General features: G+C 45.6%; 2 protein-coding genes across 10 annotated transcripts in view; both read right to left on the bottom strand.

The window, feature by feature from the left end:
* Positions 1 to 272: 272 nt before the first annotated feature.
* On the bottom strand, positions 273 to 11684 carry VPS33A (VPS33A core subunit of CORVET and HOPS complexes). Its single transcript, XM_090061921.1, has 13 exons — positions 11527 to 11684; positions 11326 to 11391; positions 10635 to 10762; positions 9853 to 10042; positions 7991 to 8107; positions 6831 to 7005; positions 5882 to 6075; positions 2985 to 3111; positions 2706 to 2773; positions 2018 to 2155; positions 1270 to 1407; positions 950 to 1118; positions 273 to 715 (listed from the first exon to the last, which is right to left on the bottom strand). Exons 1-13 carry the CDS (start codon positions 11626 to 11628, stop codon positions 522 to 524), a joined length of 1806 nt encoding a protein of 601 aa, XP_089918047.1. The 5' UTR covers positions 11629 to 11684; the 3' UTR covers positions 273 to 521.
* A 402-nt stretch (positions 11685 to 12086) lies between these two features.
* CLIP1 (CAP-Gly domain containing linker protein 1) overlaps positions 12087 to 21726 on the bottom strand; it is a 94696-nt gene continuing 85056 nt past the window's right edge. For all 9 annotated transcript variants that reach the window (XM_090063874.1, XM_090063873.1, XM_090063871.1 and 6 more), the window contains 5 exons: positions 18267 to 18384; positions 17616 to 17775; positions 16477 to 16526; positions 14394 to 14518; positions 12087 to 13891 (listed from right to left, as the gene is read on the bottom strand). In XM_090063874.1, the coding sequence (XP_089920000.1) occupies positions 13669 to 13891; positions 14394 to 14518; positions 16477 to 16526; positions 17616 to 17775; positions 18267 to 18384 (676 nt within the window). In that variant the 3' untranslated portion in view covers positions 12087 to 13668. The remainder of the gene's footprint in view (positions 13892 to 14393; positions 14519 to 16476; positions 16527 to 17615; positions 17776 to 18266; positions 18385 to 21726) is intronic.

Below are 21726 nucleotides of genomic sequence, written 5' to 3'. Positions count from 1 at the left end.
AATGCTATTTCAAGGAAGCTACTTCCTCCTGCTTGCAATGCAGTGGTAACCCTGGTCAGAGACCAAGGGTGCAAAGGCTGACAGATGAATTGGGGAGAGAACAGGGGAGTGAGATTAGCCTGTGGGAGGCTCCCAAGGGAGAGGGTAGAAGCAGCATTGCTTCAGCCACGTAGCACAACACTGCAGAGTTGTTCTGCTGCTTACAGCAGCAGCAGGGGACAGACCAGAAACTAGCACCTTCCCTCCACCTAGCTCCAAGATCACCAGATGCATACTTTAGTCACCATTTATTTCCTCTCCAGCTGCTTGTGGCTTAAATGCAGTGTTCTGTACAGCAAGAACAGAACAGGAAATGCAAGGAGAGAAGTGCAACCATGATACCGGCTAGTGCAGAAAGGACAGTCCCCACTCACAGTCCGTTCTCCAACTACTGCTGTTTCTCTTGGCCTTTTCACATCCAGCTGTGATGGCCAAAGACAGTCACGTCCCAGGCAGCCTTGGAAGGTGCTGATGCTCCGATCCTAGAAAGGGGCTGGCTCCAGCTTCTCCATGAGGGATTTGATCCAGCTTGTCCCATTGATTAACTTGGTGGTGGCGATGATGTACTCTGTGCCTCCATCTTCCATCTGGGACAGAAACCTCAGTGCTGCAATCTCTGCATAGGTCACACCTCCCAGGAAGAAGACCAGAGTGACACGGTTCTCCCCATGCTGACCTACATGTAGAGGGGTTTGCAGTGCATCAGTCAACTACATGAAAAAATGGGGGGAAGGGGGTGCAAAGAAACAGTGCTAGTAGGAGGGGGCTAACCCAGGCCTGGGGCCCATGCTGCACTGCCCTCTCTGCTCCTCAGCTCCCCCATCTGCAATGGGGTGACTACAGTGAGCGCCCTGGAAAAGCTATGCCTGCTTATTCCAAAAGAGAAAAGATGCCACATGCAAGCTCTTACGTTTTTTTTGCAGGCCCGTGGGGAGTTGCTGCCTCTCTTCAAAGTGGGGGCCTGGGAGCATCTTCAGAACCTCTTCTATGCTACGCCAGCCCGGGCGTGCGAGCAGCTGGGCCAGACGCACACTTAATGGAGCATAACCACTGTACACGTAGGAGATGTCATTGGGATTCTGGGGAAGAAAGAGAGGGGAGCGTGACTGCAAGTCAACAAGGTTATCAGACTCACGGAAGTACAAGACAACCCCTACACCCCCCCCCGCTGTTGTGCACAGGTCAGTGTGTTCAGGGCAGACCAGTCAGACAATAAAATTCTCAGTTTACCTGTTCATTAACATCATCCATCCACAACCGCAAGGTTTTTCTGATGGTTGGGTAGTTGTTTCTTCCACTTGTCTGAGATTTTAAGAGTCCAGCTTTTTCCAGGTTGTTTAAAGTCAATATATGTTCATAGCCGTAAGTCTGTAACATGAAGATGCAGTGCCAGTCAATATATATGCAGAGGTGAAACCAAGCAATTTTACACCAGCTCCTTCAAAGGAAATGAGCAACTGGGTGTCCTCAAGTTCCCAGAGCCCTCACCAAGGTTTCCTGAGTGACATGCTTTAAACAAAACATTCAGTAAAACAATTCTGGTATTTTAAGACTGTGTGATGCTACTTAGTGTGCAGAGTTGAAATACATGCTCACAACTACCTACCTTTTGTCAGAAAGCAAAAACTGCAGATAGACAATAGACTAAAACATGAGAAAAAGCGATACGTAGTTTCAATAAAATGAAGCAGTGAGCTACTTTGATTTAAAATGTTCCTCAGGGAGTAAATTACTGGCTATAAAACTTCCCCCCTGCACTCTCTCAGATACTAAACAATAGCGTAAAAACAGACAGGCATGGATGCTTTTGTCCTGTCAAGATTTACAAATGGTGCTTAACTTTGTACACATGAATAGTCTCAAAGAAATCCCCAGGATCACACACCTGAAGAGGTGCAGGGGGTGCAGCTGTCTAGCACTGCGGCTTTAATGTGGCTTTGCACTGTGATTTATTGACTCTGAATAATGACAGCCTGACCTGGATAATCTCTCTCTTATAGTGGTCCAACACCTTCTGTTTGAGCCCGCTGTTGCATACTGACTGCAGGCAAACGAGTCGTAGTATCTTGATCAATGGATGTTTTTGAGCGATGCAGTCTTCAACATAATTGTTAACCTATAAAACAAATGAGCTCTGAGAATTTAACACACCTGAAAAAGAAGCTCCTAATAGTACAAGTAAAACGAAGGGGGATGCTTTCATCTCCACGTCAGGCGCTAAAGAGCAACAGAACAGAGGTCGCAGTGGCAGTGTAGGCAGCTTAGATATTTGCGTAAGAGCCCTGGTTCCATGTCACAAGCAGTAGTGACTCCATGATCAAGCCTTGGGTCACGTTTGACAGGCTGGAAGCAGTTTGCCAGAACTCAGACTAGCCTCACCCTCACACCATCCATAGATCACTGTCCAAGGCAAAGTGCAGGTCTTTCAGGGGAGCCAAGGCTCAGACTGACAACCACAGCTCCCCTGCCCTCCCAGGAAGTATGCTCAGCACCCTGCATCCCCTCCGTCTGCAGGGTTGCCTGGTGCATTCGGGAAAGCTCCCAGAACTCTAGCACTGAAAAGCAGTCAACCTCTGTTCAGGCTTTTCTCTTTTAAAAAGTACCCAACCTTTTAGCAAGGCATCACAGAAGTCTGTATCTGCAACAGAATTAGCCTTGCAACTCACCTTGTCCGTGTCTATTCCCGACATAAACTCTTGTTCCACCGTTAAATTATCAAAGAAATCTTCTGATGCTAAGATGGAAAGGAAATCAAAACATTAGCACATCAGTACTTAAAAATAACATTTAACATTTTCTGTGTTAAATGCCTTCAGTAATTCTAGTTTTAGTTACATATAGACAAATTTAGCACTCAACAGTGGAGTGAATTAAACTGCATCTCTCCCCAACAAAAGGTGCAACACAAAACCAGCTGTAGAGGGAAGACTTAGAAATTCACTCACTAGTAATGTCTTTGATTAGCTCTGCAATTGAGGTATGGTTTGCCAGAGAACTCCTTGCTGCCTGCATGTGGGGCAGCTGTGAGACAAACTGTTTAATCTCTCCAACTGTTTTCGCATGGTGCCTCTCCTAAGGAAACACAGCGGTTACAGCTTAGACAGCAGCACCTGTCACATCACTTCATCAACAATAGACTTTTGGGCAGAAGTTAGTGCTTTGTGTAAGCAACGGTGAAACACATGAGCTTCGTTGCACAGTTTGATTTCCTTGCGCAGTATCAGTAATGTCTGATCACTGGACAGCCGGTCCGGCTTTGCCATTGACTGAAATAATGCTCCTGCTCCCCGTCAACTGATAGCACAGTCTCCTACTGCAGCAGGAGAAAATGCTCAACCATGACCCTGGAATAAATTTTCTCTACATATGGAGGCTGCCCCTCTTACTGCAATTTGCATCTGGACTCTACCCTACTGTGCAGTCCAGCCAGGGACCAAAGAGGGTGTAATCTGCACATTTATTAATTAAGCCAGATGACTGTCCTCTGAAGCTGGAAGGTATTACTATACTTCTTCAAGAGTACAGAAACCATGGCTGGGCTGTAGCTAGAGTAACCTTGTCCCAAGGGCTTAACGTACAGGAGATGTCAACCAAGTGGATAAAATACTGGCTCACATGGCAAATATTACATAAAGTTCTTGTCTGTAGTGCTGTCACATATGATGGGAATCCTTCCAGAAAGCAGAGGAATAGAGAGATGGAACAGTAAGCATCTCAGTGCTCTCTCGCCCTGCTTTGTTCTAGTCCAGAAGTGGGAAACAATTCCAGCCTTGGAGGGAGTAAGTGCAGAGAAGAAATTCGGAACTTAAGAACTCCCATTACAGAGCAGGGTCAGATGGAACAACAGAGGCAGGCATCAGGGCTAGAGCAGGGAGGTGTCAGAAGTGTGTGTGTGTGTGGGGGGGGGGGGGGGGTTCACATGCTGCCTGCCTCTAAGCCTGTCAGTCCTGGTTCAGTTTCCTCACCCACAAAACAGAGGTACCACTTAGCTCTCTGCAGAGGTGGTGAGGCCAGCAAGCCCTTTGTGGACCATCACCCCCAGCTGAATACTCAGGCAGACTCAGGGCTTTCACCTCCATTTGAGCTGCCGTGCTCTGGTGCCATGTAACACACTCATAGAAGGGGCTGCCCCCCAAACCACTCCTCAAGCTGCCAGCTCACTTGCAACACTTCCAGGTCTGCCTCAGGTTCTGTCATACGCTATCTGCACGGGATCAAGACAAAGGGCAGATACAGCCTCTTGTGCCAGAATAATCCAGAAGTTTGCATGTTGCCCCCCCCCCCCGGGCCTATCCACATCTTTTTTAAATTTAAATTTGCAACAAGCTTCGTTACAAATAAACTTGACTAAATGAGAATGATCTACATGGGCATGTGTAGGCAGGCAAGTGCTAATGAAGTCTGCCATTTAAAAAGTCCTCTGCTGCTGATGTGCTGCTGTTTCATTATCACCCATTACATCTGAATCTCTCACATCTCTTCCGTCCCCTTCCACTGTGAAGTACTTTAAACTCTGGGAGCTTCCAGCACTAATGCCCCAGTAAATAGCTATTCCTACAAGTTCAAATTCGAATGCGCTCTAGAATTTGATACACAGTACATCTACTTTGTCTTAAGGCTGGCAGAGGGGAAAGCCAAATACTAAGGGAGTTAGCATGAGGCTGTGCAGCAAAGCCCTCAACAGCTGAGAAACATGGGAGCTCAGTGCAGTCCTTCAGAGTAGAGATGTCACAGCACACCAGATCACACAGCTCTGGGAGCCACGAGTCTCTTCCCCGCTCTTCCAGTCACGCTTTTTCTGAGGGCACACTGTGGCAAACCACATGTTCATGCCTGAAGGTAACACCTACACAGCAAGTCCTGCCTACCACAGAACTGCTTTCACATTTCTTGGCTGTTCAGTGCCCAATGTCACTGCACAAATGCAACTTTCAGCCACTGCATTTCCTGGGAAGGGCTGCCAGCTCCTTTCTCCAAGGGGTCCCAGTTGACAAAGGTCAACTGGATGGAGTCTTTCGATGTCTGCAGTAAGTCCTACACCCAGCTGAAAAGGTCACCAGCATCTTTTAGTTGTGTGGGCTGAAGGACAATCCCTACATGCGACTATGCACAGGGACTGTGACAGCACCTGGAGCCTCTAGGTAGGGTCCCAGCCTGCCAGGCCCTGTGTACACCCGACACCATGACAAATCTGTGCTGAGTCTGCAGTTTGAGAAGCCTGCATTGCAGCCCGGTTGCCTCCCTGGTCTTCTGGCCCCACATTCCTCAAGCTGCCAGTTCTGGTGCTTACAATTTTGAGGACAGCCAGGCCAGTACTGAGGCAGGAGCCCAGAGCACCGTGCTCAGCCACACCCCCTGGATAAGTCACTCGGGGTGAAACCCCAACACTGCTGACACAAGGGTTTTGTCCTTCAGGTCTGTGCTTGAGCTCCCAACAGTAAGAGGGATCTAAGGTGCTCCAGCACTGCGTGAAGGGAACCAGGCACATGCCCCAACTGTGGTACTTTAACATACTCTCAGCCTCATTTAGACTGTAAGTCCTAGAACAGGCTTTCCCCCTCGTGCTTCTACAAAGCACCTTCCAAGGTGTTAACAAGGCTTTAATTCAGGGTAGACCCTCTACAGCCTCTTAAAATAGGGTTTTCATTTGAGTCCCTCAAACACCTGCAGGCTGAGCGACACAATCTGGATCCCACCCGCTCAGTTTTCTATGAACGGGCAGCTCAGGAATAAAATGCCAAGCCCATGATAGAGCAGCCACAAGATCAGACAAACAGCAGGGCTCAGAATAGACTCACGGGCTGACTGCAGATCCAGACACCCTCCTGCCTACAGCACCTACCTCAAAGGCTGCAGATATGACCTTGGCCTTCTTGCTCAGCACCGAGCCCACGGCGTTGAAGTTCTTGTCCCGGATTTCAGCGTACAGCTCCTCGGCAGAGTTCAGCTGCAGCTTCTTAGGCTCCGTGGGGAGATCCTTACCACCCTCTCCCTGCTTCTTAGGGGCAAATTTCTCAGGAGGGAGTTTTACATAAGCTATTGATATCAGAGACGGACAATGACGGACACTTCATACGCCTGACATAACCCCAAGAGTTATGACAAACCGCTACACACAAAGCTTTCCTGAGGCAAAAATGCAGCTCTCCACAGAGAACTTAGAGTAAATGGTTACCGCACAACTTGAAAGAAGTATTCTTGCCAGGGATGAGCTGATTAGATCAAAAGGGGAAAATCCCTCCTAGTCAGGCAGAAACCACACCGAGATAGAGGGCATTTGAGATGCTTGCCAAGGTGGTAGCTCACTCCTGGGCAGGTGAAGAGAAGCATCCTACACGCTCTTCAGTGCAGCGTGGGGAAGTTACAGGTGCTACTGGCTTCTGGCCTAGGGAGCTAAGGGGACGCACCCCGAGTCATTTGACAAATGATGGGCAGGGGCTGAGGCTGGAAGCTGTTTACTGTAATGAACAGTGAGGGAAAGAGAAGTTTATATACATTTCCTACTCCAATGAGAAGTACACTGGGACTGCTAATGCCAGCACACAGACTCATGCCTCGTAAAGGGCAGGGGTTCAATTAGTCTTCACAAGAAGCAGGATCTAAACCAAAGTTTCTAATTGCCTCAAGCATTTACGCCAGCCCTTCTCTAATGAGGTTTTTCTCACCCACCCCCATCTCAAACTCATCTGGAGCAAAATTCCCTTTGGCACACTGCCACTTCTCCCAGCTCTCAGGAATTTCACCCTATCCCCAAACCCACAGGGGCTCGCTCTAGGTTTGTCAGTACTTACTGTTCTGAATTCCATAAATTTCGTCAATAAGCCCTTCATATGTAAGCTGAGTAGCCAGCGGCGTCAACAGATCGACGTTGCGGTCCAGCAACAAGAGGGTATCGAAGACAGGAAATATTGAGTTCTGGCTTCCAGGGAACTCTCTCTTCATCCTGATCATCATATTAGCCACATGCTGAAACAAAATGTTCCTTGGTCATGGCTCGGGGGGGGGTGCTATGATGACTAGATACACCTACATGTCTTAAGAAGTAGGGCTAGTGCAGACCTTCTGAGGTCACCTGCTCCAACCCCCTTTTCAAGACAGGTTCATCCCTATCCCCATCTCTATTGCATGTGTTTGTTTAATTTACTAGAATTGCACAGAGAGTAAATGGCAGGAATGGCAAGTTGCAGGTCTGTTACAACAGGAGCCAGAGACAGGAAGGTGCAAACCAAGCCACCCTACGCTAGCTCTTGCTGTGACTACGCTTGTAACCCTCTCCTCTACCCGCCCTCCTTGAACACGGGAAGTTCAGAGGAGATGAACAAAAAAAAGATCAGGCTAAAGGGACTGCCTTACAGCCAGAGACCCAAAGTATGAGACACATACAACTTTGCTAAGTGTTGAATAATGGGCAAGGATAAAGGCAAAGGTGGTCTCACATGATGGCAAAAGGATACTAGGAAAAATTTACATCAAATGCAAGGGAAACTTCCTGACAGCAAGATCTGTTTGTCTGCAGTCTCCTAGAGGAAGCCAAGAAGCCCAGTTACTCAAGATATTTGTGAATGGACAATGCGCTCTAGAACCACTGGCCAAAACCCCTTCCCTCAGCTCTCCTAGATGTTAAAACAGTCGTGAAACAAAAACATTCACTGGCTGAATCCCTCTGAAACACATGAGAAGAGGTGTTAATCTCAGCAGCCAGCTGACATTTTATACAGTGGATAACTATTGGGAGAATTTAAAAAAAATGTAGTTAACACTTACGAAGCTCCTTATACTGCTCAGAAGAGTAAAGTCCTCAGCAGGAGGCTGAGTGAGATTTCATTTGACAGGAGCAAACTGCAGCTTATGATTAAGAGCGTCAGTGAACCATGCACATACTAACGACAGCTACACAAGCACAGGAGGGATTTGGCAACTAAGACATGGAGCAAGATAGAGTTGGTTTTACCCTTGCACACTCGCCCTTCCCAAAGATCTGTGGGATTGTCCCATAAAGCGCCTGCAGAGTCATCAGGCCCTTGGCTGCGTGGTACAGACTTGTCTGGTCACTCTCCAAGTAGCATTCCTGACAAGGAAAGGAAGGTTAAGAAACAGGCCATTTCAGAGGCACCATCACCACAGCAGTACAGCAGGCTGAATCAGATGGGTCAAGGGACTGCTAAGATGACTCAGATTCTCCCACCTCTTTAAGCCTTGGGATGAGCAATCCCCAACACACCTACAGGTTTGGTGGCACCAAACTGACTAGCACCACAAATGAAAGGGACCTGGGGGTAGTAACAGACCACAGTATAAATATGAGCTGGCAGTTTGATGCTGTAGCCAGCAGGGCAAATAATACTCTGGCATGCATCAATCAATGCATCTCCAGCAAAACTACGGAGGTGATTCTTCCACTCTACTCAGCACTGGTGAGACCACAGCTGGAGTACTGCATCCAGTTCTGGGCACTGCACTTTAACATGGACAAGCTTGAGAGAGTCCAAAGAAGAGTCACCCGTATGATCAGAGTCTTAAAAGGCAAGCCGTACAGGGAAGGACCTGGGACTCTTCAGCCTGAGGAAAAGAAGGCTGAGAGGGAACCTGGTAGCACCTTACTGCGACACTAGGGGAGTACATGAAGGGCTCGGTGAGCAACTGTTCACCAGGGCACCTGGAGGGATAACTAGAACTAATGGCCACAAACTCCTGGAAGATTCAGGCTCAACATTAGGAAAAACTTCCTCACAGTCAGGGTGTCCAGACTCTGGAATAAGCTTCCTCCAGAGGTGGTACAATCGCCTACCCTGGAAATCTTCAAGAGGAGACTAGACAGTCAAGTGACTGCCAGTTATCTTTCCTGCTTGGTGCAGGGGGCTGGACCTGGTAATCTTCCGAGGTCCCTACTGGCCTTATGATCTATGAAACCTGGCCCAAGTCAGCACTAACACAGAGTTACTAACTAGCCAGTTGCTTAGCTTGCCCAGGGACACAAGCTGGCAGAGGAAGTTTCCTTTGGATGAAGGAGGTTTATGCTCCCTGGCCATCTCTGTTCTGCAACTGACAGGACAGCCATCTCCTGTGATGCCAACCGTAGACCCTTTCTGCACCAAACTTAGAGCACGGAGCCAGTGCAGGTTCCAGCTGCACACACATGGCCCCATGGGACAAAAGTCAGCTTTTAAAGGGAAACATGAGATGAATCCCACTGCCTTCCCCTCAAAGGGGGAGGGACATGCTCACATGGAGCAGAGGAGGAGGAAACTTGTGATGGGTGCAATGATGAATGAGATTTTTATTTCTGGGAAACTGCTGCTGTGACCCCTTCCCCTTGCAAATCCACAGCACAAATGCTAAAGCAACACAGCTTTACTGCTCATGTATCTCAGGTGAAATGGGAACCCACTGAGTCATACCCAGCACAACTCTACACACAGGGGGCTCTTCTTGCTAACACATTAGGCCTGAACACATGATCCAAGCAATTAGTTTCTGTTCAGAAACACTTAGCTCATGAACCTTGTTACTTTATACTTTTCCAATCCAGCATGCCACTCTCCGTGTGCTGTCACAGCATAGCATTGCTGGGAAGCCACTTCCTCCCTCTCTTTCCAGTGGCCAATTACAGAATGCGTCACCAAGTAATACATGCTTCCAGGCTCTGTCATGTTCCAACTCATCCTCTGTGCTGCTCAGACAATTCAATTCAACAGGCCTGTAAGCAGAGATGGCAAGAGGAAGCCTATAGTAGGTTTGTGCCACTGAGCAATCAGTCCAGGGGTTCCTGTAGTGCAAAGTATCTTTTTCTCGGGGGGAGAAATAAGCATGTACCTTGAATGCACTTTCTGACTCCATAGACAACAGGTCTCCATCAAATGGAATGAGGTCCAGACTGTACTGCTCTTTGTGGATGAAGGACCCCAGAACACCCTGGTCCTTCAGCCACTGCTCGCACAGCAGGCTGCGACGGGGCACGAACAAGATGTGGAAGTCCCTCTGCGGAGAGCGGCCTCGGTCTTCACTGGAAAAAAAAGTCACCATGGCAAGTTACAGGAACAAGCACAGCAACCCAGTAAACACAGGCTGCGGTAGCTCAGATCAGGAGTACGGAGCACAGCACCTGAGCAAAGGGGCACTGACTTCTAGGGAAGCAAACGTCATCTACAATTTAGAGCTCCTGCTCATGGGCTTTTGCTACATAATGTTTTACAGCACTTACCACCTGCAAAAAGGTAATGGTCTATGGGGTAAACAGCAGATTTGCATGATCTCACACCGCCCAGAGCCTGTGGTTCAAATCTTGGCCTCTCAGCACTTTACAATGGACAAGCCTTTCCAACTAACCTACTGGATGAGGGACAGAGGTTTCCCTTCAAGCCTTTTGCTAGTCTGCCCTGTCCTCACCCTCAAGGGAGCTGCATTTCTGTGCTACAGGATGCATGTCCCTGACTCTGATCCTACACAATTTATTGCCAAAACAGCTGAAATGCACCTAACTCAGGTTGTTTGGAACTGAAGCTTGATGTAAACCAAAAGGGGTGGAAAGTGGAACAGATTTAACTCCCTGAAGCCTTCAGAAATGGCTATGGTCTTTCAGCCAGAACAGGCTTTACCTGAGTATATTTTCAGTAATTATATCCATGAGCTCTAGCTTGGGCCTGACAAAGAAAATAATGTTCTTGACATCAGCTGTGGGCAGGCGGCCTGGCTTGAGGGTGAACATCTTCTCCACCTCGTGTTCCTGCGAGGAAACAAACCACTGACCAGTCACTGCCACCTCCGTCACACCAAAAGTTTCCACGGAGACTGTCGCAGCGAACATTTCCCAGGCATCCCTCCCCGTCTAAAGAGGATGTGGCTCTCCTCCTCTCCTTCCCCAGACTGACTGGGAAAGGAGCTAGTTTCATGCGCCATCGCTCTCCTGGCAAAACCAGGCTGCCGCTGCCCGCTGGCTCGAGGGCAGGGCAAGTCAATCAGCAGCAGGGCAGGGCAGGGAGGGGGTCATTTAAAAAAAAGGCACTGCCTGTGGCTGAAGACTGTGCGTCTTTCTCTGCTCTCAAAACACCTCCGTGCTCTGCTTCCAGGCGTCAGCAGGAGACTGGCAGAGGCGCTGGCCACCGCAAAGCTGCGCGGGTCTGGCAAGGCCGAGCCATTGCCCAGACTGGGGAGTCGAAAGGCAAAAAAGGACAGCAGCTCGAGGCCGCTGAGGAGTGACCCTCACGGTAGCTTTGGGGCACGCGTGCACGCAGACACACATGCACACACGCCTTTCACGCACAGGATGCGAGCAGCCCTGGCGTTTACCTTGAGCAGCGAGTACTGGGCGATGAGGCCGAAGGGCCCGGTGAGATACTCGTCCCACACGATGGCCTGGGGAGAGAGGAGAGGAGAACAGAGCTGAGCTGCGTCGCCGCCCGCGTGCAAGGCAGGGCAGGAAGGAGGCGCCATCCCCAGACCAATGCCGCCCGCGAGGGGAAAGGAGGCGCGGCGCGGCGCGGCGCCCACCTTGGAGCCCGCGCACTTGTCGAGGAACTCGCGCAGCTCGCGCCGCCCGGCCTCCCGCAGCGCCGTCAGGTTGACGCGGCCCGAGCTGAGGTGCGCCGCCATGGCTGCCGCTCACGTGACCCACTTGCCACAACCGCCGCCGGTCACGTGAAGGCGCCGGACCACGTGACCCCCGCCCTCCCCCGCGCATGCGCGCCGGGGCCGTGCTGCTAGCCCACGTGGTTCTCTAGCCGCCCCCCCCCCCCCTTAGATGCTTAGCCAGCAGGCGGGGGCCAGCCCCGGGCGGGGCAGCCGCTGGGGCAGGGGTCGCATCAGCGCCCGTTGGTTTCTTTGGCGTGGGAGCCGGGTACCAACCAGCTCTGAAGTTGGGCAGCGCTCCAAGCACTAACTTCTGGGCTGGTGGGCTTTAGGCAGGTGCCCTGTCTTCACACAGGCGGCTGGTGTAAAATTTACTGCGCCATGCACTAGGCGACTGCATGATGTACGTAATGGGTGGCAGAAGCCTGAGCTGCCAGCAGCGCTGCCCCGGGCAGGGAGAAAGGAGGCATGCGACACAGCAGTGACAATAAACATTTATTCAGGAAGGTACAGGAGACGCCATTCTTCCCGTTAATACTGATTCCCTGCTTTTGTTCCTGTTGTTTCTATAATACATTCGTTGCCCGGGATTTAAAATGACTACAGAAGATTTACTTTATACTCATAGGCCAAATACGCAGTTGTTCATTTTGAGAAAAAAAATACATCAAAGGCATATATATATATATATATGTGTATATACACACAGTTGTAGAAGAGTCAATCCCAGATCTCTGGTACAGGTAGCAAGGAAGATACAGTACAATTTGTTCTTTTTACATACACCAGAAGACATTCAAAAGAGAAGATTTAAACCAAGCTGAATCAGTGGTTTAAAGCCACTTTGTTCCACACTTGCTCATGTTTGAATCGCACCTTGCTAGCAGTAGCCCCCCCCCGACAAAGCTTTAGCTATCCATGTAGTGAGGTACCCAGAACATATCACTATTCCATCAGGTTAGATTTCTTCACCCCTTGTTTTTGGTTATAACAAAATCCACAACTGGTAATTTTCCATGATACATTCATCTGAAAATGAAACACAAAAACTGAAATAACCTGTTTTTGAGATGGACTTGACTGAAAACCTGCTATAGAAGGCAAATTTGCTGGAGAGATTCTCACAAAAAAAGTCTCTTCCAATACTGAGGTGGTTTGGTTTACTTGTTGACTTCCAAGTAAAGCCATGTAGTCACGCTGTAATGTTTGTCCCATAAACAGGTCGCATGAAGAATTGAATAAAATTTAAAAATGTGAAAGAAGACACTTTTTTTCCAAAATATAAATTTTAATATATATTTATGTATATACACACACACATACACACACACACACACACACACACACACACACACACACACTGTATAGAGCAGAAATAATGCAAAAAAGGGATGTCACACATACTGCAGTAAGTGTGCACAGCATAGTTTTCTAATAAATCCCCACAGTAGCTTATGTTTTCTTACCTGTCTCATGATTTTAAGTCTCACACTGTAACCAAACAGAAATCAAGGCACTACTGATAGGTAGTGCAGAGCTCGTGTTCTTTGATCACGAGCACAGTAAAATAGTTAAATGAGCAGATGAAAAATAAAGATGAAACATTTCTCAACTCATTCCAGTGTCAAAAGCTTAAAAATCTAAATGTACAAATGCAGCCTTAAAATGTTTTAGTGCAAATATCAAAATTAACAGTATAATTTTAAGGTATTTAAATAAGCTTTACCATACTATAGTGCTTTGCTCCTATACCTTTTTCCCATAGGATAATGTAACAGTGTAGGGGACTTTTCTTTTTAAAGATGGGACAAAACCAAAAGTTGGGAAATAAATGGCAAAAAGTCATCTATTAAATTATGTATATTTCACTTTAGTTTATTATGGGGGATAATAGAGTATTTGTTAGCAGAGAAACAAAATATCTATAGGTTTGCTGATTCCAGAGTAGGTGGGAGTCAAGAGCCATTGTCCCTTTTCCTGATGCCTGCGCATACAAATGCTGGTGGTGTAAAGTGTCCAATTAGTGCATACAAACAAGATTTGCTTTCCTGGCCTTGTATTGGGTTAGAAGGTCTCATCATCATTGCAATTGGTTGTCCAGTGCCCAAACACCTCGCAGATGTCACAATAGGGGCGCTCTTCTTTTCTGCTGCCATGATAAGTTGAATGGGGAGGCTCATCTGACATCTGTGCCTGAGTTGGACAGTCTTCTGTGTCATGGAGATCAAAGCAGTCACAAATGTCACAGAAGAGGCGAGGTTTCTTCTTCGACAGGCTTTCTTCCTCGCTGTAAGATCAACATTAGCACAAGTTAGGTTGGATATTCTCTTAATATAGGAGGGGTGAGGGGAAAGACCAAAGGACATCATTAATTGTTTTGTGCTGCTTAAAAATTACAGGTTATCCTATGGACTGCAAGCAGCAGAAAGAATCAGTACCTTTCAGAAAAAGATTCTGGAATTGCTGTTCCCCATTCAGTGATAGCAATTTACCTTAGTCATTGAATTAATTGTTGCAGTTTTCATACACACAAATATAAACCCACCATTTCAAAGCCACTCATATCCTGGTTTGGAGGGGCCAGGCCCACATTTGGGCACAATAGCAAATGAAGGTGTACTAATATTTCCCCTCAGCCTCTGTCTAGCCACCCAGGTCATGTAAGGAAGGAAGCTATGCTCGCACTGCATGCAACAAGGCTTCTCTGTTAACAGACAGGTTCAAAGCACCAACTGCTAGTGCCACCAGCAAAGCTCAACCCAAATCAATTTTCCACATAATATTTATACCTGTCGTAATTATTTATCTCCTCCTCATTGCCATTGAGAGCTGCTTCAGACATTGTTTCCACCTTCAGCTTCAATTCTTCATTTTTCCTCTGAAGATCCACTATCACCGAATTCAGGAAATCAATCTGGGGTGTTTAGAATAAAAGACAGTTAGATTTAGGATTGCACAGTACAGCAAACATTAGTGAAAAGAGACTGCAACATATCAACATGCAGCACAAACATGGCATCTGAAAGCCACAGAAGAGTTGCATTTGCTTTTCACCTTTAAACGACCACAATGGCACAAGGCAAGAGCACAAGGTTGGGCATCAAGAGGGGAAGCTTACAAACTAGTAACAGCTCAAGGAGCATGCCTGAGCTGTCAGTGTAAATTCTGACTGGGGACTCAACAGTTTCCACCCAACAGTTTGAAATGAGTTGGTGGACAAGTGCCTGTAGCACAGATCATCTTCCATGCCAGCTGCTGTTGCAAGCTGTTTCAGCAGGACTACACCAGTTCCTACAGGAAATGGGGAGGAGCATGAGGGAAGCCTAAATTGCCAATGTCCATGTTGTACCTATTCTACCATACGGACAGAACATCAATTTCCAGACCATCAGATTTTCTGGAAATCTGAGAAGCCTGAAGTAAGGAAATAAATTCAGTATTGATAACCCAGGGAACAAGTGGACCAGAACATGGCGTTCTGTTCCATCCTAATACAACCCCACTTGCAGAAAAGTGAGGACTACCAAGACTGCAAGCAAACTGAAATGTTCATGCTATTTGTCTCTCTAATGGTTCAGCAGGCCCTCCTTTAAATGGAGCAGTACCTACTAACTACGTAACAGGCTAACAGATTAAACCTGTATCTGTTTAGTGTCTGTCTGTGCCCAGATCAATAAAGAGCAGAGGTAAACTGCTCAGCTATTGTTATATAAGCATTATTTAAATGCATTTGTGGAGAAACATTAATATTCTACTGAAATGCGCACACACACACACACACACACACGCACGCACGCACCCTTCTATGATTTGTATAGCAAGGTGCATCATTCTTATCCAGCTCTCATGCCTCCTCTGGTCCTGCCCTCACCAGTCAATGTACCATGGAGAATCACAAGTGAAAGGAGTCATTCCCAGAACCCTCCCCTCCAGAGAGCAGTAGAATGGCACAGAGCATGCATGCTCTCTGAACAGTCTTCCAAACCAAGTCTGAGTTCTCAGACTGGAATGCAGACATTTGATTGCGCTGTGCAGAAACACCATGTAAAGTCTTCCCCACAGCTGAAAAGAAAGTAACCAGTGTAATACCCAGCAAATTAAACACAGCTAATAAAAAAAGCAGAGAAAGCAGAAACAAACCATATGCTGATTGGAAGAAAGTGTTGCCAGCAGCAGATGAAAGCAAGGGACATGAGGAAGGGGAAAAAAACAACAGAAAGAAACCGGTGATTAGTATGTTAATAATACTGTTACTTATCTAAACACATGCTATATTACCAGGAAACAGACCTTCAACTAAACACAACACTCTAGTTAGATAACTCACTTCTTTAAACAGGGTGAAATTTATTCATTGTTGTGGGCACTTTTGTTATAACCTTTTCTCCAAGGCATTTGTCTTCATGGGTGGTAATGCAGATTGTACATTATATTAACAAAAATAGTTTGATTGCTTAAGTACATTTATGCCTCTTTGTATAATTTGTTGCCTAAGCCTTTTACTGACCACATACCATTTATATCTGAGTAACTGCCACCCATCCACTGTTCCAAGTGAAATGCTACAGGTTGATTAACAAGCAGCTTAGATGAATGCTTTCAAAAGTAGGCATCCAAGGTAGACACCTAGACACAAGTGGCTAGATTTTATGAGATGGCAAACACCACAATTCTTCTCAGGTCAGAGGCTGATCATTAGAACTGACAAACCAATCTTCATTCCTGCTTCACAGGGAGATTGGGGAGAAGAGGTCAAAAAATATATCAATCTGTTATAACCCTGTTTAGATAGCCATCAGCTTTGGAAAGGTATTTAACTCAAGTACAGGCCACTACAAGTATATTAGAGAGCACATATTCCAGACCAAATACCTGGCTCTCCTTTGCACTTTCTTCTTGGAGTAGATTAGCAGCAGTGTCACCTTCAAAGAGAAAAGGCAGGCATTAAGATTCTGCAGCCTCACCATGCAGCACTGGTTCAACACCAGAAATCATACTTTATTTGCTGCACTGTCCCCGGTACTCTCATTTTGAGATATTTCTAACCACTCAACAGGAGACCCCAGAGTTCTTGATGTGAACCTACTTTATATTTCATGCTGGCACCTTACACAGAAGCATTTTCAGGACTTAATAGTACTTGCACAGTGATTACATACTTCAGATTCCCTAAGAGGAAAGTAGTCTGGGAATGGAGGCAGAACATGTAAAGGACTTGGCCTATATAGCATCAGAAATCAGGGAGTCTTGGCTCCCAATACTGTGCTCAGACCAGGTCTAATTGCTTTTCAGGGAATCCGTGAAGAAGTCTGCAGGAGTCGTAACAGAATTCATGAAAATACTCTCTCTCAGAGTGGGGAAAAATTATACAGGCAGAAGCTTGGGATGCTTGTATTTCAGGCAAAATTCATTTATAAAATGCAAGTAGGAGCAACTGGTGACAACAGCAGACCATGTCAACAGCTTTGTGCTGTAGCATAACTAGGGATGTGTGAAAGAGGCACCTGCCCCAGGTAATAAGCTAGGAGGGATGCTGAAATCACCCCCTACCACTACAGTGTCTGCACCCTGGCAGCATTGTCATGCCAGGAGCTTCAAAATTCTTCCCAGCTGCAGCTGCTTGCTTTGAAGAGCAATGGAGCTGGGGTGGGAAGAGGATGCAAAGCAGCAGCTCAGCTGGGCCTGTTTAGAAGTTTGCGGATGGGTAAAGCTGCTGCTCCCTTCCCACTCAGAACCTGCATTCCTCACCCCCACACCCTCCATGTGCCCACCCCCACCTGCAGGGTTTGCCACGCCACTGGCTTTGTTCTGGACTGAGTCAGATTTTCTTTATTCAAAAGTCTCGCACACAACTCTAACCGGGTAAAGCTACATCTCTGTAGAAAGGGGTTTCAAACATAATAAGCCCCCTCTTGACATGTGGGTTTGCAGGTTACAGCAATGGTATGGACATCTTTGAGAAGACGAAAGCGGAACACATTGAAGCAGTAAGTGAACTGTCTTTGTTTTACCTGAGGAGCTAGTTACAGTTAAAGGCTGTTTCTTGTTCTCTTTGAGTTTCTGCTCCAAGTTCTTCACCTTTTCCTCAAGTTTCAACTTATCAGACTCCAGTGACTGAACTACTGACTGCAAGGTTTTTGCAGAGGCATTTTCTCCACGGAGCACTGTGATCTGCAATAATTAGAGAGACAGTGTAGGAAATTTGGAGGAAAGTCAAATGTAATAAAGGAAAACTGGTTGTAGCAAATGTTAGATTATCGGCTTGTTTTTTTTAGTGGTAAACATATGACTAAAGCATAGAAATCATTAGGCGTACCGCCTATGTTTGATCAAAAGAAAGTAAAGACAGAAACAGCAGCCTACACTTCAAAAACACCACACTCAAACTAGATGTTTATATCCATATTTTAAACACCTAAATAAGAAAGTGACCTAATTTTCATAAGTATGTAGCACCAGTAACTTGTAAAAAAAACAATGAAAACTATGGATGCTCAGTGCCTCTTATTTGGAATGTATTTAGATACCTAAGCAAAAATGTAGAAGCTCATCTTTAGAAAAAAAATGGGGAAAAAACTGTGCCTTTCTTAACGTTTTATAAATGAGTTGTGAAAGATAAAGATCCACGACAGTCTAGAGTAGCATAATTCTAAAAACGATACCTCATTTCTGAGTTTTTCCAGTTCTGCATCTTTCTCTGTGATCAAGGCACTAGTAACACTGATGGATTTTTGTAAAGAAGCTCTTTCTTCATCAATTTCCTTTTTAAATGCAGATTCTCTAAAAGAAAATCAAAGGTTCAGAAATCATCTAAAGAAACTGTTAGGTTAGGCCTGCTTAAATCAACCCAAGAACGTTACATTTTAAATTAAAGTATCAGACTAGTGTTAGAAGTTGTTCTTAAAAACAAGTTTCAGTTCTATATTTGACTGAGAGTTTACGTTTGAAAAAAATAATTTCGGATTGTACCACTGTGGAAACAAAACAAAAAGTTTACCTATGTAGACACATGCCAGAATCTGCATATCATCGCATCCATTTGAATTTAAAGAAACAAGTTAATAGATTTGGGAAATACAGAATTAAAAAACCATGTTGCACAAGATGATCCACAAAAACCTAACTTCAGAGTTTTGTTACTTCTTGGAATAATTATTAATACGCAACAAAAAGTACATGCAAAGCTTATTATACAGTCATCATGCAAAGCATTGATGATGCTGGAAATATCAGCTGGTCCTCGCTAATTTCAGTAACTTCATGAATTCCAGAGAGAGATACTTTCAGAGGTTACTGGGCCTTGATAACTCTCATCTTAGCAGAAGGTCACTGGGAATCTGTTTTGCTACATGGAAGAACACATGAAAAATAAAAACCTGAAGTGGCAAACCACAACGCTTGCAAATGCTTGGTGCATCAGAAAAGCACTCCTTTTTATATTCATAAGCAAATTACTACAAAATTAACCCAAGAGTTAGCAGGTGATGTAAATCGATACTCTCCAAGTACCAGGTTTAAAATTGACCTCACGCTGAGACGGTTTTGAAGCTCCACCATCTGAGCGTGTGGATGGTGAAAGGAACGTTCATATCGTCTGTCGCATCCAACGATGGAACAGCACCGAGGAAATCATTTACCTGCTCAGTATCAAGGAAATCTAGCCTTTAGTTCTCCAGCAGAATGGGGATAGCATCCCGTATTAAGGGATACAGCAAAGTCTTGCATTTTAACCTTAACAAAGCTTTCAAGTGCATCCAGGCGGAAAGCTTATATTTGGACATGAGCCAGCTACTTGCTATAGAAATACTTCAAAATGGCAAAATAGTGTTTTTGTGACAGGCCATATTTCTTAAAAACTGAACCTTTCATTTAGGCTCCTAATCCATATTTAGCCATTTAGAAAAGTGGCCCAGTTCCAGAACAATGGAGTACACGGCAGCTTCGACCGATGCCCTTCAGCAGAGACTGCTGGGTGCTCCCTGCTTCTGAAAAATCAGGCCTCTCTTCTGTGTAATTCTGAGAACCACAGCCATATTTTTCCAAATTCTTAACAACCTTTCCTTTTGAAACTTTAGAGGTAACTGTGTTGAATGGTTCTCTCATATGCTGCTTTCAGTAGAAAAGAGGCATAATCCTTAAGGAGAAAGAACAACATGATCATCAGCCAAGTAACGAAATACACTCAGAACATGTTGGGACTGCTCAATCTCCAAGTGTGGAACACTTCCCTACATAGCACACTACACATTAGTTAAGGAAATACTCTTTGGTCCAGGTTAAAGATTTTTAATATTCATGACATCTACTGTTAGTGAGGCCCAGGATATCCAGTCCATGAAATACAATCATCTCAAATGACTCAGAATAAATAGAAAACTGAACAATGAGAGCACAAGTGCTGTCATTCTTTCATTGTTAAGATTATGTTTATACTCAGGAATGGAAGCAGTAAGTGGAGAATCTGGGGTTTACAGACAGCATATACCACTCAAGACTGAGGTTGATTTTTTTTTTTCCATGAAAGGTTATACTGAACTGCTGACTAAGAAAACTCTTTACAAATATAAATCTCTCCTTTCATTAATAAAAAGGGCAATGGCACTTAATGCATCTCTCAATTGTTTCCACAAGCCCTGATTCAGCAAAGCACTTCACACATGAGCAGTCTTGCTCTCTATTAAGCACATTCTTAACTGAACTAGGGCAGCTGTGCAGTGGGAACAGGGTATAAAAGAGCAGCAGGGCAGCAAAAACCTGCATGGGTTTGTCAGGAGTTGGGGAGCGATGGAATGACAATGCTATGCAACTCCATCAACTCATGGGGCATTTTTGTATATATGTGTTCTGGGATGCAGCACCAGGTGGTTTAATTAGTGAGCCATACTAATTAAGTGTCTGTGCATCACATGCATCAGCGTGCCTGTGCTGAAAAATGGTGGCAGGGTGCTTTGAACTAAAGCTCACTGAACATGTTTTAGTTCAAAGCACTCCACCACCATTTTTTCAGCAGGGGAACACTGATGCACGCGATGCAGAAGGCGGCTGGAGTGCGTCAGAGCAGGCTCCCCACACATCTGTAGGAGCCCATGGAGCCATGGCTCCATAGTGCACATGAAAGACTGGAGAAAGGGAAGCTCTGCCATGCAGTTACTGCTCCTGGGGGCAGAGTACAAGTGGGTTTGCCTGGATCCTTTGTGCTGGAGTAGCAAGGAGACCCCACATTGACTTGTCTCATGTTCAAGGGCTTAGTGCCCAACACTTCAGCTTCCTAGCTAAACCTTTATCTCATATAATGTTTTGTCTGGTTCTGGCTAACTTGTAGCACTAAACAAGCAAGTTTAAGCCACGTGAAGCACTATGAATTTTACAGCCATCCACACCCACACAAAACTCTGGACATCCGACTATTGTGTTAACAGTTAAAGGGGACATGCAGCATAAGCAGCAGGGTGTCTGTTACTTAAAGGCAGGTAAACCAGTGGGACAGTTTTCATAATGGCATAAGTGTCATATGTGCCATATTTATAATGCTTTTAACTGATATATTATACAAAGAAAGGGAGAGAGGCAAGAGGAGAGAAATCAAAAGGAGATTAAAAGCCCCTTTCCTCTACCATTGACTTATTGTCTCTAGGAAGAACATACTGATTCACAGATCACTCAGACATTCTTAAAGGACAAATGGAAAGCCAACAAATACTATAGGTATGTTACATTGAGCCTTTTCACTTGAATCCGAATCACGATACCCTTTCAGCGTCCCCAGATAATCCTCCCAGTTGATAATCTCAACTTCAATACCACCTGCAATATCAGTGGCATTAAGGATACTTAAACTTGAAGGATGCACGCCAAACATGAATTAGCTATATATAAATGACTTGCAAGAAAAATTACGTGCATAACACTTAATGACCATCTGCAGTAAGGAGAAAACTGTTGCATTTAACATAACATTCATCATTCCAGACCATAAGTATCTGCTTACCAGCAGGACCCAAGAGTTTCATATAGCACGTAGATGTGCAAAATTATTAACATTTTATGCAATCATTCCAAAAAGCCAGGAAAAGAACACCTTTATGAGGAGGGGCAAACTACACTCTGCAAAGTATGTGAAAA

Source organism: Crocodylus siamensis, chromosome 9, assembly GCF_052110815.1.
Source record: "Crocodylus siamensis isolate JL-2025a chromosome 9, ASM5211081v1, whole genome shotgun sequence".
In the NCBI taxonomy this organism is placed as follows: domain Eukaryota; kingdom Metazoa; phylum Chordata; order Crocodylia; family Crocodylidae; genus Crocodylus; species Crocodylus siamensis.
The sequence above is the reverse complement of the archived record's forward strand: the minus strand, read 5'-3'. Positions and strand labels throughout refer to the sequence as shown.

Excerpts from the sequence above, each read along its gene's own strand:
- VPS33A (XM_090061921.1), bottom strand. The coding sequence starts at position 11,628 with ATGGCGGCGCACCTCAGCTCGGGCCGCGTCAACCTGACGGCGCTGCGG. Across the intron at positions 8,108-9,852 it reads AGTCAGAAAGTGCATTCAAG|GAATGCTACTTGGAGAGTGA; the intron begins GTACATGCTTAT and ends TTTCCTTGTCAG. Across the intron at positions 2,156-2,705 it reads CGGGAATAGACACGGACAAG|GTTAACAATTATGTTGAAGA; the intron begins GTGAGTTGCAAG and ends TTTGTTTTATAG.